This window comes from Condylura cristata, unplaced genomic scaffold, assembly GCF_000260355.1.
Source record: "Condylura cristata isolate star-nosed mole 26May11 unplaced genomic scaffold, ConCri1.0 scaffold00008, whole genome shotgun sequence".
Lineage (NCBI taxonomy): Eukaryota > Metazoa > Chordata > Mammalia > Eulipotyphla > Talpidae > Condylura > Condylura cristata.
Window position 1 is genome coordinate 5,826,883 of NW_004567109.1, and position 12,439 is coordinate 5,839,321.

A 12,439-nucleotide genomic window follows, 5' to 3' on the forward strand; every position below is an offset into this window, starting at 1 on the left:
CGTCTGGGTCCCTGCCTGTGTGGAAGTGACTCCGTCTGGGTCCCTGCATGTGGCCAGTGCCCGCTCTCGGTTTGTTTCGTTTCGAGTCTGTTTTGTGCAGGGCCTGGAAGACCTTTCCAAGCAGCTTCGATCTGAAGTCTGCTCTTGCTGTTGGCTGTCGTCTTCTCACTGAGCGGACCTTGTAAGGGTCATGAGGACCCAGCCGGTCCCAGGGCCTGGGTGATTCTTTCTGTCCCCAGTGACTTTTGGGTTGGACAAAGCCAGATGCGTGGCCACAGCGCTGCAGCAGATTCTCTGGCTCCAGTAGTGCGACGACAGGTCAAACTGGGTGGCTTCCCCGCCCGCCCCAGGATCTGCCGAGCGCGGCGCGGCCTGGGCGGGAAGAGAGGAGAGCAAGCCGCAGCACCCATAACTCTCTGCCCCTTTTTTGGGTAAAGATTTATTTTATTTATGTGTGTATACAAGCACGGGGTGTAGGCCAGAGGTGCAGGCCGTGAGAGGGTTCCCCAGACACAGAGCGGGGGGCAGAACAGGCGGATCTGGAACACGGCTGAGGGGAGCCAGGAGAGTCTGCTGGCCCTGTGGGTCACCCCCTGGCCGGGGTCAGACTCGCACTAGCGCGGCTGCGGCCCACAGTGCTCGCAGCAGCAGGTCTGTCTCTGGTCTCTCAACGCCAAGGACGCCCCTTCATTTTCTCCCCATGCTACCTCTGACAGTTTTGTAGAATGTTCTGTCGGCCGATCTGCCCGTGGTCTCACTCAACCTGCCTCTCTGTCTTCCTCGTTCATTCTCAGTGAAGGTGACTCTGGACACCTGGACGGATTTGGCTTGCTCTCGGTTTAATGTGTTTAGGGTCGCTATAAGGAGCCTTTCCTAGGTGAGCCCCACAGCTCCCTCCAGCGTCTTGTGAGTCTGCGTGGCTGAGGGTCACCACCGGCTGCAGGTTGTGGCAGCCTGACCCTCCTCTGGGAAGTTCCCCGCCAGCCTTTCACCTAGTGCATTCACTCCGGTCAAGTCAAGTCACGACCTGACCTTTGTCCATGTGGCGCCACCCTGAGGGGCTTCAGAATCACCCACAGGGCCTCTCTGTGGCTGAACCCTGCCCAGGTTTTTTATTCTGTGGGTCCCCCAAAATGCATTTCTTACATGCTCCCAGGGCTTCTGCTGGCCCCTCGAGGTATTCGCATTTCCAAGCCCAGCCAGCGGGGATTTCGGGCCCTCTGGGGGTGCCTCAGGGCACCTGGCTGGGGAGGGCTCTTGAGAGGGCGCCCTGCCAAGCTCTCACTCGCAGCATCTCATCTATCCTCACAGCGACCCTAAGTGATTGAAACTTTTCCAGCTGAGCCAACTGAGGCTCAGAGAGGTGAAGTCTCTTGCCTAAGGACGCACAGCAAGCCAACAGGAGGAGGAAATGGATTCTGGATCTGGCCAGACCTGAGCCCTGAACAGCCCTGCAGGCCAGCGGGGTCCTCTGTGCCCGGCCAACCCTGTCTCCCTCTGGTTGCAGGATGCCCTCCCCCACCTCCCTCCCCAGATGGCCAGGAGGTACTCCCAGACCTGGACCTCCCCCCACCGCCACCCCCACCTGCGCTGGCATACCCGCCACCTCCTGAGGAGCCCCCTGCCCCACTGGGGGCGTCCCTCATTTCGGACTTCCAGCAGCTGCACCTGCTCCCACCCCCGCCCCCACCACAGGTACGGCCAACCCCTGGCAAAGCAGTGGGTGGGGGTCGGAAAGCCTGGGCTTCTGGGCTTCAGGGACTTCAGCTCGGAGGGAGGTTGTCCAGGCCCTGCTGGAAGGTAGACCCTCTTCAGAGCTCTTTTAGGATGGTAAGAAGTAGGGGTTTCTCAGGGCCCCTGGAGAAGGGGTGCCACGCCTTTGTGCCTCAGGACCCTCACCTCTGAGAAGACACTTCTGTGTCTAAATTCCTTACGTTGATTGGAAACTCGCTTTGAATCTTCTGCCCTTCACAGGGGCCGGGAAAAGCCCTGATTCCAGGAGAGTCGTCAGCAGTGTAGAAGTAGCTGGCTGTTCTGGGGCCAGCGCAGGAAGCTGGGCTTGGGGCTTCTCTGACCTCCCGCTGGCTGCTCAGCTGCGGCAGTCTCCGGCTTCTCTGGGCTCAGTTCCCTCCCCAGTGCCACAGGGCCAGTTGTGGAGGGTGCTGAGAGGGCTGTGTGGGGTCCCCGCTGGGTGACTGCTGCCTTCTCCCCATGTGTCCCCACAGTCCCTGGCGGAGGGGCCGCCACCCCAGGCTCGGCCCAGCCACCTCAGGTCTGCAGACGAGGAGCTGCCGCCTCCCCCAGAAGAGCCTGTGAGCTTCCCCGACAGGGAGGCATCGACAGGTATGGACGTGGGGCTGGAGGAGTCTGGGGGGGAGCCCCGGGGACCCCCAAGTGACTGGCAAGGGCTTCCAGTAGGAACTGGAGGAGCAGTGTCTGTCCCACTCTGTGGTTGTCAGTTTCATTTGTGTTGACCTTTATCCTTTATAACTAAAATCCATTTAAATTAAATTGATCAGCAGAGTTTGCTGTGATAGCAAAACCACCTTGAGCTTATTTTACTACTTAATTTTTTAAATACACGACGTCTTCACAAGGTGCCAAAGGAAATGGATAGAAGATACGCAGTCAATGTCTCCCTTCTGCACCATCCCTGTATGGTCCAGACAGGTGACTTGAGCAGTTGTGGGCTTACTTAGCTGTACCTACGGGAACAGATACAAATGTGTCCTCCCACCCAGTTTCCCTACAGATAGGGACATGCTCTGTGCTGCTCTGCACTTTGCCTCCTCCCCGCCATACATTCTCAGCTCATCCCACGGGAGAGCATGAAGTGGGTTCCTGTTTTTCACAGCTGCATAGTACTCTGTAGGGGGCTGTGTGCATTTAACCTGTGGCCTACGGACATTACTTAGGTGACTTCTTACTATGACAAATATAGTTTATGCTTAGGCAACACAGGTGTGAACTTCTCTGGCCCAATTATATGCATGTTTTTTTCAATCCGTGGGTTCCACATTCATGGATTCAACTGACCTCGGATGTCAGCTGACTGAATTCATGGGAGAGAGATGTCTCTAAATTATACACAGATGTACCGTAGGAGAGAATGAAACCGAATCCCAGTAGATACCAAGGGATGACTTAAGTTTGGGATGGGGAGGGGATCAACAGTTAGACTCCTATTTTTATCCTTGGGGTTGGTGCCTGAAAGTCACCTTGCCCTGGCGTCATTTTGCTGGTGTGCAAGCTGTCTGTGATTAAAGTCCTAGGAAAGAGATTTCTGAGGTTCGAGGGAAGGTGCATTTGCAACTTGGATATTTTTGCTAAATGTCCCTCATGATGGTCACCATGGACACCACACAGCAGTGTGTGTACTAAACACCATGTGTTTAATAAATAGCTCACCATGATAGTTACAATGAATAAATGCTGACGGCCGGCCCCTAAAAGCCTCTGCTCCATGGTTGTATAGTTACCCTCTGGAGCCTTACAGGGTTCTTGTGTTTCGTCATCACATTCAGACCATCGCCACATTTTGGAATCGAGTGTGGAAGCGTCTTCCCTTGCTTTGCAGATGGCAGCCCTGTTGTCTGACACTGCCTCTCTTGACTTTAGCTTTCTAGGGGCTGCTCACAGTTCGCCTTCCTTTTTAACGCCTTCCTTTAGTGTCCCCCATGAGACGGGGCCACACCCCCAAATGCCAGGTTGCAGGGCATCGACCTGGCCGTCGGGGCGCGTCCTGGGTGGTGGCTGAGCACGGTACCCCCAGGCTGGGTGGTTACAGCCTGTGTCTTCACCCCAGACGTCTGTGCCTTCTGCCACAAGACCGTGTCGCCCCGCGAGCTGGCGGTGGAGGCCATGAAGAGGCTGTACCACGCCCAGTGCTTCACGTGCCGCACCTGCCGCCGCCAGCTGGCCGGACAGAGCTTCTACCAGAAGGACGGGCGGCCCCTGTGCGAGGCCTGCTACCAGGTGATCCCCCACGCAGGGCCCTGGGTGCTGGGTGCTGGGCCTGGGAAGAGGTCGGAGGACGTCTCTCCCCTTGAAAGCCCTGAGAGGCAGGCACGTCCCAGCTTAGCCCGTGGAAGCTGAGGACACTCTAGAGGGGAGGGAGCCGCCTCACTCACATCTTTCTTACTTGCTGCAAGAATTCCTTTTTCCTGACTCTGAGGTTTAAGAGAAATGTCTCGTGGGAACCCTGGCAGACTCGGGCCCCACGCACACCCTAGTAGCAAATGATGCAGTAATGACTTCACGGCCAGATGCCACGCATCAGTGCTTCGCCCAATCCATTTTAAGCAGTAGGAAGGGGGGTGCTTGGGGATAATGGCTACAGGCCCGATGCATGACAAGGAGCCCCCTCTGCATCCCCACTGGGCACCCACAGGGGGGCTGGTCACAGGCCCCCGGTGGCTCGGAGCTGGCACCCCGCCGGCACAGCTCTGAGGCAAAGGCTGTCTGTCTCAGGACACCCTGGAGAAGTGTGGCAGATGTGGCGAGGTGGTCCAGGAGCACATCATCAGGGCCCTGGGCCGGGCCTTCCACCCTCCCTGCTTCACGTGTGTGGCCTGCGCTCGGTGCATCGGGGACGAGAGCTTTGCCCTGGACAGCCAGAATGAGGTGTACTGCCTGGACGACTTCTATAGGTACATGAGGGGGCGCCGGGGGCCGGGGGTGGGGGCGGCTGCACCCCGGGGGCAGAAAGAGGAGCCGTGTCTGGGTGCTGGGCTCCAGAGTTCCTGCAGGCTCTGCATCGGCAGGGGTCAGCCTTCCCGCTGTGCACACCCCATATTTGCCCACGCTCTCTGGGGGGACCAGGGGGGCCGACTTTGGTGGGGCCACTGCACCCTCACAGTGGCAGGTCCTCTGAAGGATGCAGTTGTCCCCTATGGGGGCCCCCACACTCAGGGCCCAAAGTCTCCCGGCTGGTAAATGTGGAGGATTCAATCCAGACCCCATCAAACTGACTCAGGCCTCCCTTCTGGAGCCCAGCCCCGCCTCCCGCCCCTCGCTGCCTCCAGAGCACCTGAAGCAGCGGTGCCAGGTAAATCCAGGAGGTTCAGCCCCTCCCTGGACTCACTGCCCAAGTGAAGAAAAGGGAAACAGAGGAAGCAGCGAGGATAGGACCGGACAGAGGCCCTCGCCCGGTGGAACACACACAAGATTTCTCTGCTCTTGCAAATTCTGACATCTGCAGGCACTTCCTCACCTCTTGCTAATTATACCCTGGGAATCCGGGTCTAATTACAGAGGCCGCTCCCCCTCCCCCGGCCAAGAAGAAACAGACTTTTGCGGTTGTAGCTCCAGGTGCAGGCCGAGGGCCACGGGCTGAAATAGCCCCAGGAGGTGACCTAGGGCAGCAGAGCTGACCGCTCTGGGCCCGAACACCCCCAAGCTGAGTTCCTGTCCTCTAGGAAATTTGCCCCTGTGTGCAGCATCTGTGAGAGCCCTATCATCCCCCGTGACGGGAAGGACGCCTTCAAAATTGAGTGCATGGGAAGGAACTTCCATGAGAACTGCTACAGGTGTGAGGTGAGTGGATCGGCCAGGATCTAATGTCATTCAGGTACCAGGAGAGCTTGCTGGGTGCAGGGCCTGGGTGGGGTCCGGGGCTGGGACAGGTGGAAGGGCCTTTGGTCCCAGGCTGCCCCCCGTCCCGCAGGGGAGACAGGTAAGAATGGAAGCACTAGAGATGCAGTTTGTTAACCTGAGCTCAGACCAGCGCTGGAGCCCACGCTCAGCCTCCTTCCTGAGGAAGGGAGTCTCGGGAAGGCCGATGGGGATGATGGGAATATCAGGAAGCATCAGGGCTCCCTCCCCACCTTCCAGTTTTGCCCTTTTCTGTGCGTCTGCTTCCCTTTCCCTGCCCAAGGGGTGGCCTCTGTGAGGGGAGGGTCCAGTGCCCGTGGCCCAGGCTTATAGTCTCCCGACTTGGAAACTCCATCCAGGCAGCCCATGGAAATCCCAAGGACATCTCTGACTGGCCCACCTGGGCCAGTCACCAGCCAGCAGCTATGGTTGACACTCCCTGGGCCGGGAGCAGAGCTGTGAGACCCAAAGGGTCAATCAGCAGACTCTGATGGCCTTCTGGGTCCCAGGAGTCAGCTTTGGGTAAAAAGGACAGTGATCAAGGGACCTCCCCCATTTTATAGGCATGCTCACCCCATGCCACTGATGTTTGACTTTTCTGGCACTAGCAAAAAGAAGTGAGGAATCTAGGAAAACTGAACGGCCAATTAATAATTCTAAACATGGACTCACACAGTCACGGCCCATTTCCCTGGGAGAGATGACAGTCAAGTTAAGTTGCTTCATAATTATGTTGTCCTTGGTGGCTGTGGTTCAAGGTCCAGCTGATAAGACATTTTAAAAGAACTGTGGTGAAGGTCAAGTGCTCCAAGGTCTCCCCGCCCTAGGGAGGTCTCTTGGTGATCGGCCTGGCTGGTGAGCACTTCCGTACCCCGGCTTGTGTTTGCTCTGCTTGCTGGGCCCCCCCCCTGAATTTTAGCGGTGGCATTTCAGGAGGGCAGGCTCTGGGCTGCAGCCGCCTGGAACAGGTTGGGTGGGGTGCTGTTTCTCCAAGAAGGGAAACAGGCTTCCGGGTAATCTGGTGTTCCTGTCTCGTCATCTTGCTTGCTTTGTGGTTTGTGTTCTTTATTTATTTAATTTTAAAGATGTATTTATTTATTTATGCAACAAGAACTGAGGTACAGGCCAGAAGAGCAGGGGGTGAGAGAGACAGAGTGGGGAGCAGAACCAGGTGGGTTGACCCAAATCCACTGCAGAGGGGAGCAGCGGGCAGGTCAGGAGGGTTCTGCCGTGCCCTGTGGGTCAGCTCCCTGGCTGGGGATCGAACTCGTGCTGTAGTGGCTGTGGACAGCTTTGGAGTGCTGCGTTTTAGCCCGCTGCGCCATCAGGGCCCTCCACGTGTGACTTTTTACTCCCTCCAAAACTTAACTACTCATAACCTGCTCCTGGACTGGAAGCCTGGTAAGTAGTGTGCAGTGTGTGTCGATTATAGTGTGGCAAAATGCTATAGTGTTAGCATAGAACAAGCTGGAGACACCACCTCGGTATCCTTATGGTTAAGTCTCAGTGTTAGCGCTGCTGCAGCCTGAGTTCGATCCCCAGCCAGGGAGTGACCCACAGGGCGCTGCAGACCTCTCCTGTCTCCCTGCCGCTCCCTTCAGCAGTAGATTTCAATCGATCTGCCTGCTCTGCTTCCCACTCTGTCCTCTGGTGAGCCCTTTCACCACCTACACCCCAGATCTTTCATTGGGGGTGAGGGAGCAAGCTAGACAGACAAAAATATTAAGAAAATCAGAAGGAAGAGAAAATATATTTGTGGACTGGATGGTGTTGATTAACTCCAAATTTGTGTGGTCTGTTTATTGGAAAATCTGCATAGAAGCACCCCACACAGTTCAAACCTTTGTTTTTAAAGAATCAGCTGTACACCCCTTGATTTAATCCTAATGAAGATTTTGCAAGGTGGGGCTTGTTGCCTCCATTTGTGATGAGGAAACCCAGGCTGGAAAAACCAGGCTGTTCCAAACCTCCTAAGGCCAGCTCTAGCTAACTTCCTGCCCCCGTCCTCAGCTCCTTTGCCAACTGTGTGACTGAGTGGTAGTTGAGGTGTTTCCTCACTTGGTCCTACTTTGGGAGAGGCACTTGCTCTTCTGGCACTTGGACTAAGCATGCGAAATGATGGGGGTTGGGAATGGCCCAGACCATGGAATAGGGGTACTGCAGATACAGGGAAGAGACACCGGAGGGCGCCCTCACAGCTGGCCGGCTGGGTCAGGTGGCCCCAGGATCCGACTTCTCTGTCTGGGGACTAGCCCTTCTCATCTGATCAGGGCAGGCGCCAGAGGATGCCAGCTGGGCTCCCGACTGCCTCGAGTTAACCGTCACCTGCAACGTGTGCACGGCTCAGGCCTGCAGCAGTTTGGGCCCCAAGTCCCCACCTTCCTCCTGAAATCCTTTAGTGATTTCAAAAACTGGAAACATTATTCAATAGTTTGTGCAGAGTTTAAGTTGTGTGAGCAGTGGAACAAGGAAAAGACCCTGGAGATCTGCGCCAGCTCTGGAACCAGCTGCGTGACCTGGGGCAAACCCTGCCCCTCTCCCAGCCTCAGTTTCCCCATTGTTTGACAAGAGGGGACTGGACTAGATTCGTCCGTGGTGCAGAGATCTGGTCTAAGCCGGACCTGGTAGTGCGGGCTTCCTGCCTTGAGCTCCCGAACCTCTCCCTTCCTCACTCTCTCCTTCGTGTGTTCCGATGGATGTGGGGCGTGCCAGGTCACATGGTGTCTGCATTTTTAGTTTTCTAGGGTGGATCCTGATGGCTTTCCACAATGGCAGTGTTACAGGGCAGGGAGAGGGGCACCCCTGGGCCCCCAAACCTGCCTTCTCTAAATAGGTTCTGCCATCCACTGCATCCAGAAAACATGTAAGACCTTTAATAGAAAAGAACTTTAATACAATCAGTGTGCAATACAGCAAACATAAAGAATAGAGTTTCTAAATCAAACCCCCGAAGTGACCCTTCCCCTCGTGGGTAAAGTCCACCCAAAAGGGACTGGCCCAGAGCAAGGCCCGAAAGCCCGTCACAGTCTGAAGCACCTTCCAATGGGGACCCGTAGCAAAGGGTGGGAAACGGCCAGGCAAGTCTGGGCGGGAGAGAGCAACATCAAAATCAGGACAAACGCGGCCACAGCCACCCCCCACGGGCCTCTCCCCACGTCCGGGTCCCCCAGTCCGGGACCAGAGACAAGAGCCGCTTCTCCACCCGCCTCTGCTCCGGGAGCCCCCTCGGGCCTCCTCTGGCTCCATCCTGCCTCCTTCCTCCTCAGTGCCCTCTCCACATTCTTCTCTCCTCCCTGCTCAACAGCTTCGTCATCCTCTGGGTGGGGCAGGGAGCCTGGAGCCTCCCTTGTCCCTGGGGACCCTCCGTCACCGCGGCACTGGTTCACATCCCACAGCAGTGTGTGAGGGATGTGGATGCCCTCCGGGGTGTGAGTGATGCTCCTCGTGGCTTGACTTGCATCTCCCTGAGGAAAGGTTGGGCCCGTCTAGCCTTTTCCACGCCCTCTCGGGGCCCCTCGCACCAGGGGCCCCCAGCCCTCCCCTGGCTGACTCTCCTGGCTCACACGGGGCCTTTTCCCGCCTTCCCTGGTGGGGCCGCAGCCAGGCGTGTTGGGGGTGGGAAGGAGCAGCCTCGTCCTTGGGGAGCTGGGGCGCGCGCTCGTTTCCTCTGCGGGCGCTGGGCGAGCCCTCACCTGCCCGGGCAGCTGGCCGCAGGCCCGGGTGGCCTCACCGCCTTGTCCCCGCAGGACTGCAGTGTCCTCCTGTCCATCGAGCCTACGGACCAGGGCTGCTACCCGCTGAACAACCGGCTCTTCTGCAAACCTTGCCACGTGAAGCGGAGCGCTGCGGGGTGCTGCTGAGCGCACCCCAGGGCTGGGGGCTGCGAGGCCCAACAGGACCCTCCCCTGACTTGGTTTCCCGTCCTGACCTCCCGCCACCTGCCCTCCGAGCTGCTTGGGAACCAGCCTGCCGCTGCGCCACAGCAGCCAGCCAGCGCCGCCTCCTTCCCGCCAAGGTGCTGGGCCAAGGCCTCAGACAGCGCCCTCAGGCCGCCACTCTCGGGCTCTGGAAGGTTCTCTCGCTGGGAAGTCCCACCTCTGAGCTCTGGGCCTCTTGAGCACTTATCCGGCCACTCCAGGGCTGGGGCGAGCCCCAGGGGCCTTGGGCCCCTAGCTGTGACTGGAGGTGGCCGAGGGGTGCTGAGCCCGCCTGGCGTACAGACTGCACTGCTGGAGGGAAAAAACGCCATGGTCCCTTAAAAAGCGCTTTCGTAACCACGGAGGTTCAAGGGAGGGGGCGTGTTCCTTGGTATCTTGGAGCAGGATCCTCCCTAGGAAGTCTCCTGTTTCCTGTACTAGAGGGACCCAGTGGGGGTGCAGCCCAGGTGTGAGCGATAGTAGCAGGGGAGGGGAGGAGGGTTGACCCCACGCCCAGGAGCTCTGCACAGTGCTTGGGTGTCTGCGTATGCCCGGGGGGGGGGGCAGGTGCTGGAGATCTGGGGGTGCTGCCCGCAGCCTTGACCACACGCTTCTCCATACAGTGCTGGGGGTCCCCTCCGTCCCTGGCTCATCCACCCAGACCACTCGGCTGACCATCCCAGGCTGCTTCTGGCCACTGCGTCCTCCATAGGTCTCTCCCTGTTTCTTTTAAAAACCACCTTAGTGGCCTGGTTACTTCAAAGACATCTGTGGGCTGCGCAAGTGAGGCTGCGCGTTAATCCTGGGCCCCCTTGCTGTGCCACAGGCTCCTGGGAGGGGGGTTCCCTGCTCAGAGATTCCCTGCAAGGCCCCTTAGGGCCTTCCGGCCGGGGAACAGCTGCTGGGAGAGCCGGAGCAGCGGCCCCCACGCCCCAGGGGTTCACTCAGCACCCACTGCTTGTGTCAGAACCCCACATGGCCTGTGCTGTGGCTCCTCGACGCTTTAGGCAGACGTGCTTGGTCTTCCTGGCACCTGCTGTGGCCCGCACACTTGCACGGCGCCCGCCCCTCTTGCGGGACACTTCCCCTCCATGCAAAAATAAATGCGAAACTATCAGAAGCTCGCTGTGTCCCGTCCAAGTCTTGCGTCTCACCTAAGTGCTGGCCTCGGGTCGTTGCCCTGGAAGGATGTGGGGCACCCGTTCACTGTGTCCGCTCCTCCCTCCTGCAAAACTGGGGCTCAGCTCAGCAGATGAAGGATGCAGGCCCCACCGTGAGCACTCAAACCAGCCGTGGGGTATCCAGGAGGGACCTCCAGGACCATCGCACCCCTCGGCAGAGTCCACGCCCTCATGTTAAGTGCTTTCCCCACCTCACCTGCACCCCCTCCTGGGAGCTGGCCCATAGCTGTGGTGGCTGGTGTGAGGTAGAGAGCACTGTGCCTGTCAACAGCCTGGACACACTGTCCATCCTCCCGGCCTGGCCACCGACTGTAAGATGGAAGCAGTGCGGGTGTCTGTCACAGAGGAAAAGACTGGGGAGCCCAACTGAGGTTCCTGTGCCCACATTCCTCAGGGTCCTGTGAGCCTGTCCCTCAGCAGCGGGGACAAGGTTGGGCTCCTCAGGCTCACCGTGGCTGGGGCACTAACGCTATAGGGAAGCCACAGGGTGTCGCAGTAAGTGGGCGTTGGGGGACTTGCAGGAATCAGGCCTGATTAAGTCTTGCAATGGAGACGCCCAGACGTTTCCCTCTAGGCTGTAGCTCGCTGCTGTGGTTGCAGGGACGCAGCAGCGTGGCCTGGGAAGGGCATGTGGTCATTTTTGGAGCTGGGGACCTGGCCTGTGACGTCAGAGCCTGGCTGCCCCGGTTACGCGGGCCCCTGGCTGTCGAGGCCACTGTCCTCTCAGCTGCCAAGTTTGGCTGGGTTTTGCGATTCGTGACAGTGTAGCGATGGTATTCCCCTCTGTGCCAACCTGTTTCTAGTTGGCTGTGTTTGTTGTGCTATATGGTTGGAAATTGGGGGTGTGGGGTGCCTTTTATTTAGGCCTGCATGTTTATAAATCACTGCACAGGGGCAAGTCGGGAGATTTCAGCATGTGAAAGAAGCCAGGCACAAGAATCCCACTGCTGTATGATCACACACTGCAATCAGGGGGCCCTTGGTTAACAGCGGGGGGCCAGGGGGTGCTGCGCTGTTGTGTGCTGGGGAGTTTGCATGATGAGTTTCAGAAATAGAATGGGGGGTGCTGTCCCGCAGGGTGAGCGCATGCAGTGTGCCGTTCCACACTAAAAGTGTCACCATTTTCTGTTGTGATGATTTTATCACAATTACATTCATTACACAATTTATACAATCAGATATGTGTATGCATTTGCCATATATGGTGTGTGTACACAAAGGGTGACTGAGGAAGCTATGATGAAGTCCTGTCGGTCCTGAAGGGGAGATGTGTTCCCTGGGGGCGTGGGGTGGGGTCAGGACCCTTTGTGTGTGCCAACCTGTGAGGTGCTGCTCAGTCCTGGGCTTCCTGAAGGCAGGTGCTATGTGCAGCCACTAGAGGGCAGCATGGGCCAGCAAACTGGGCCTGCCCGGGGTTCCCACACTTCAAGACTCTTGAAGTCCTGGCCTCCTCCAGATGCAAGATGGGAAAAAATCCTGCCTAGTCATTGCACCTGGATGCAGTGAAGATGAGAGAGGAGAATGAATTGGAAACGTAGAGAGTGAGCCAAGTAGCACAGGTGCTATCAGGAGATGGAGCTCCTCATTGGTCCACACTCCTGCCTGCTGAGAGGGTCCCACCTGCAGCCCCCAGGCTGCCACTCCCCTATAAGTCCATACCCTGGACCTTCTGCTTAGTCAGACCCCCATGGGGCTGCGGGGACCTGAGCCTTTCTGCTTGTCACTCTCTCCCCAGGGTCATACCCAGGT

The 12,439-nt window shown here is 57.8% G+C and overlaps 1 protein-coding gene across 1 annotated transcript in view; it reads left to right on the top strand.

Moving 5' to 3' along the window:
* FBLIM1 (filamin binding LIM protein 1) overlaps positions 1–10,632 on the top strand; it is a 15,909-nt gene extending 5,277 nt beyond the window's left edge. The window contains exons 3-8 of the mRNA XM_004678528.2: positions 1,508–1,695; positions 2,226–2,343; positions 3,806–3,975; positions 4,471–4,649; positions 5,418–5,535; positions 9,339–10,632. Of these exons, the coding sequence (XP_004678585.1) occupies positions 1,508–1,695; positions 2,226–2,343; positions 3,806–3,975; positions 4,471–4,649; positions 5,418–5,535; positions 9,339–9,452 (887 nt within the window). The 3' untranslated portion in view covers positions 9,453–10,632. The remainder of the gene's footprint in view (positions 1–1,507; positions 1,696–2,225; positions 2,344–3,805; positions 3,976–4,470; positions 4,650–5,417; positions 5,536–9,338) is intronic.
* Positions 10,633–12,439: the final 1,807 nt, after the last annotated feature.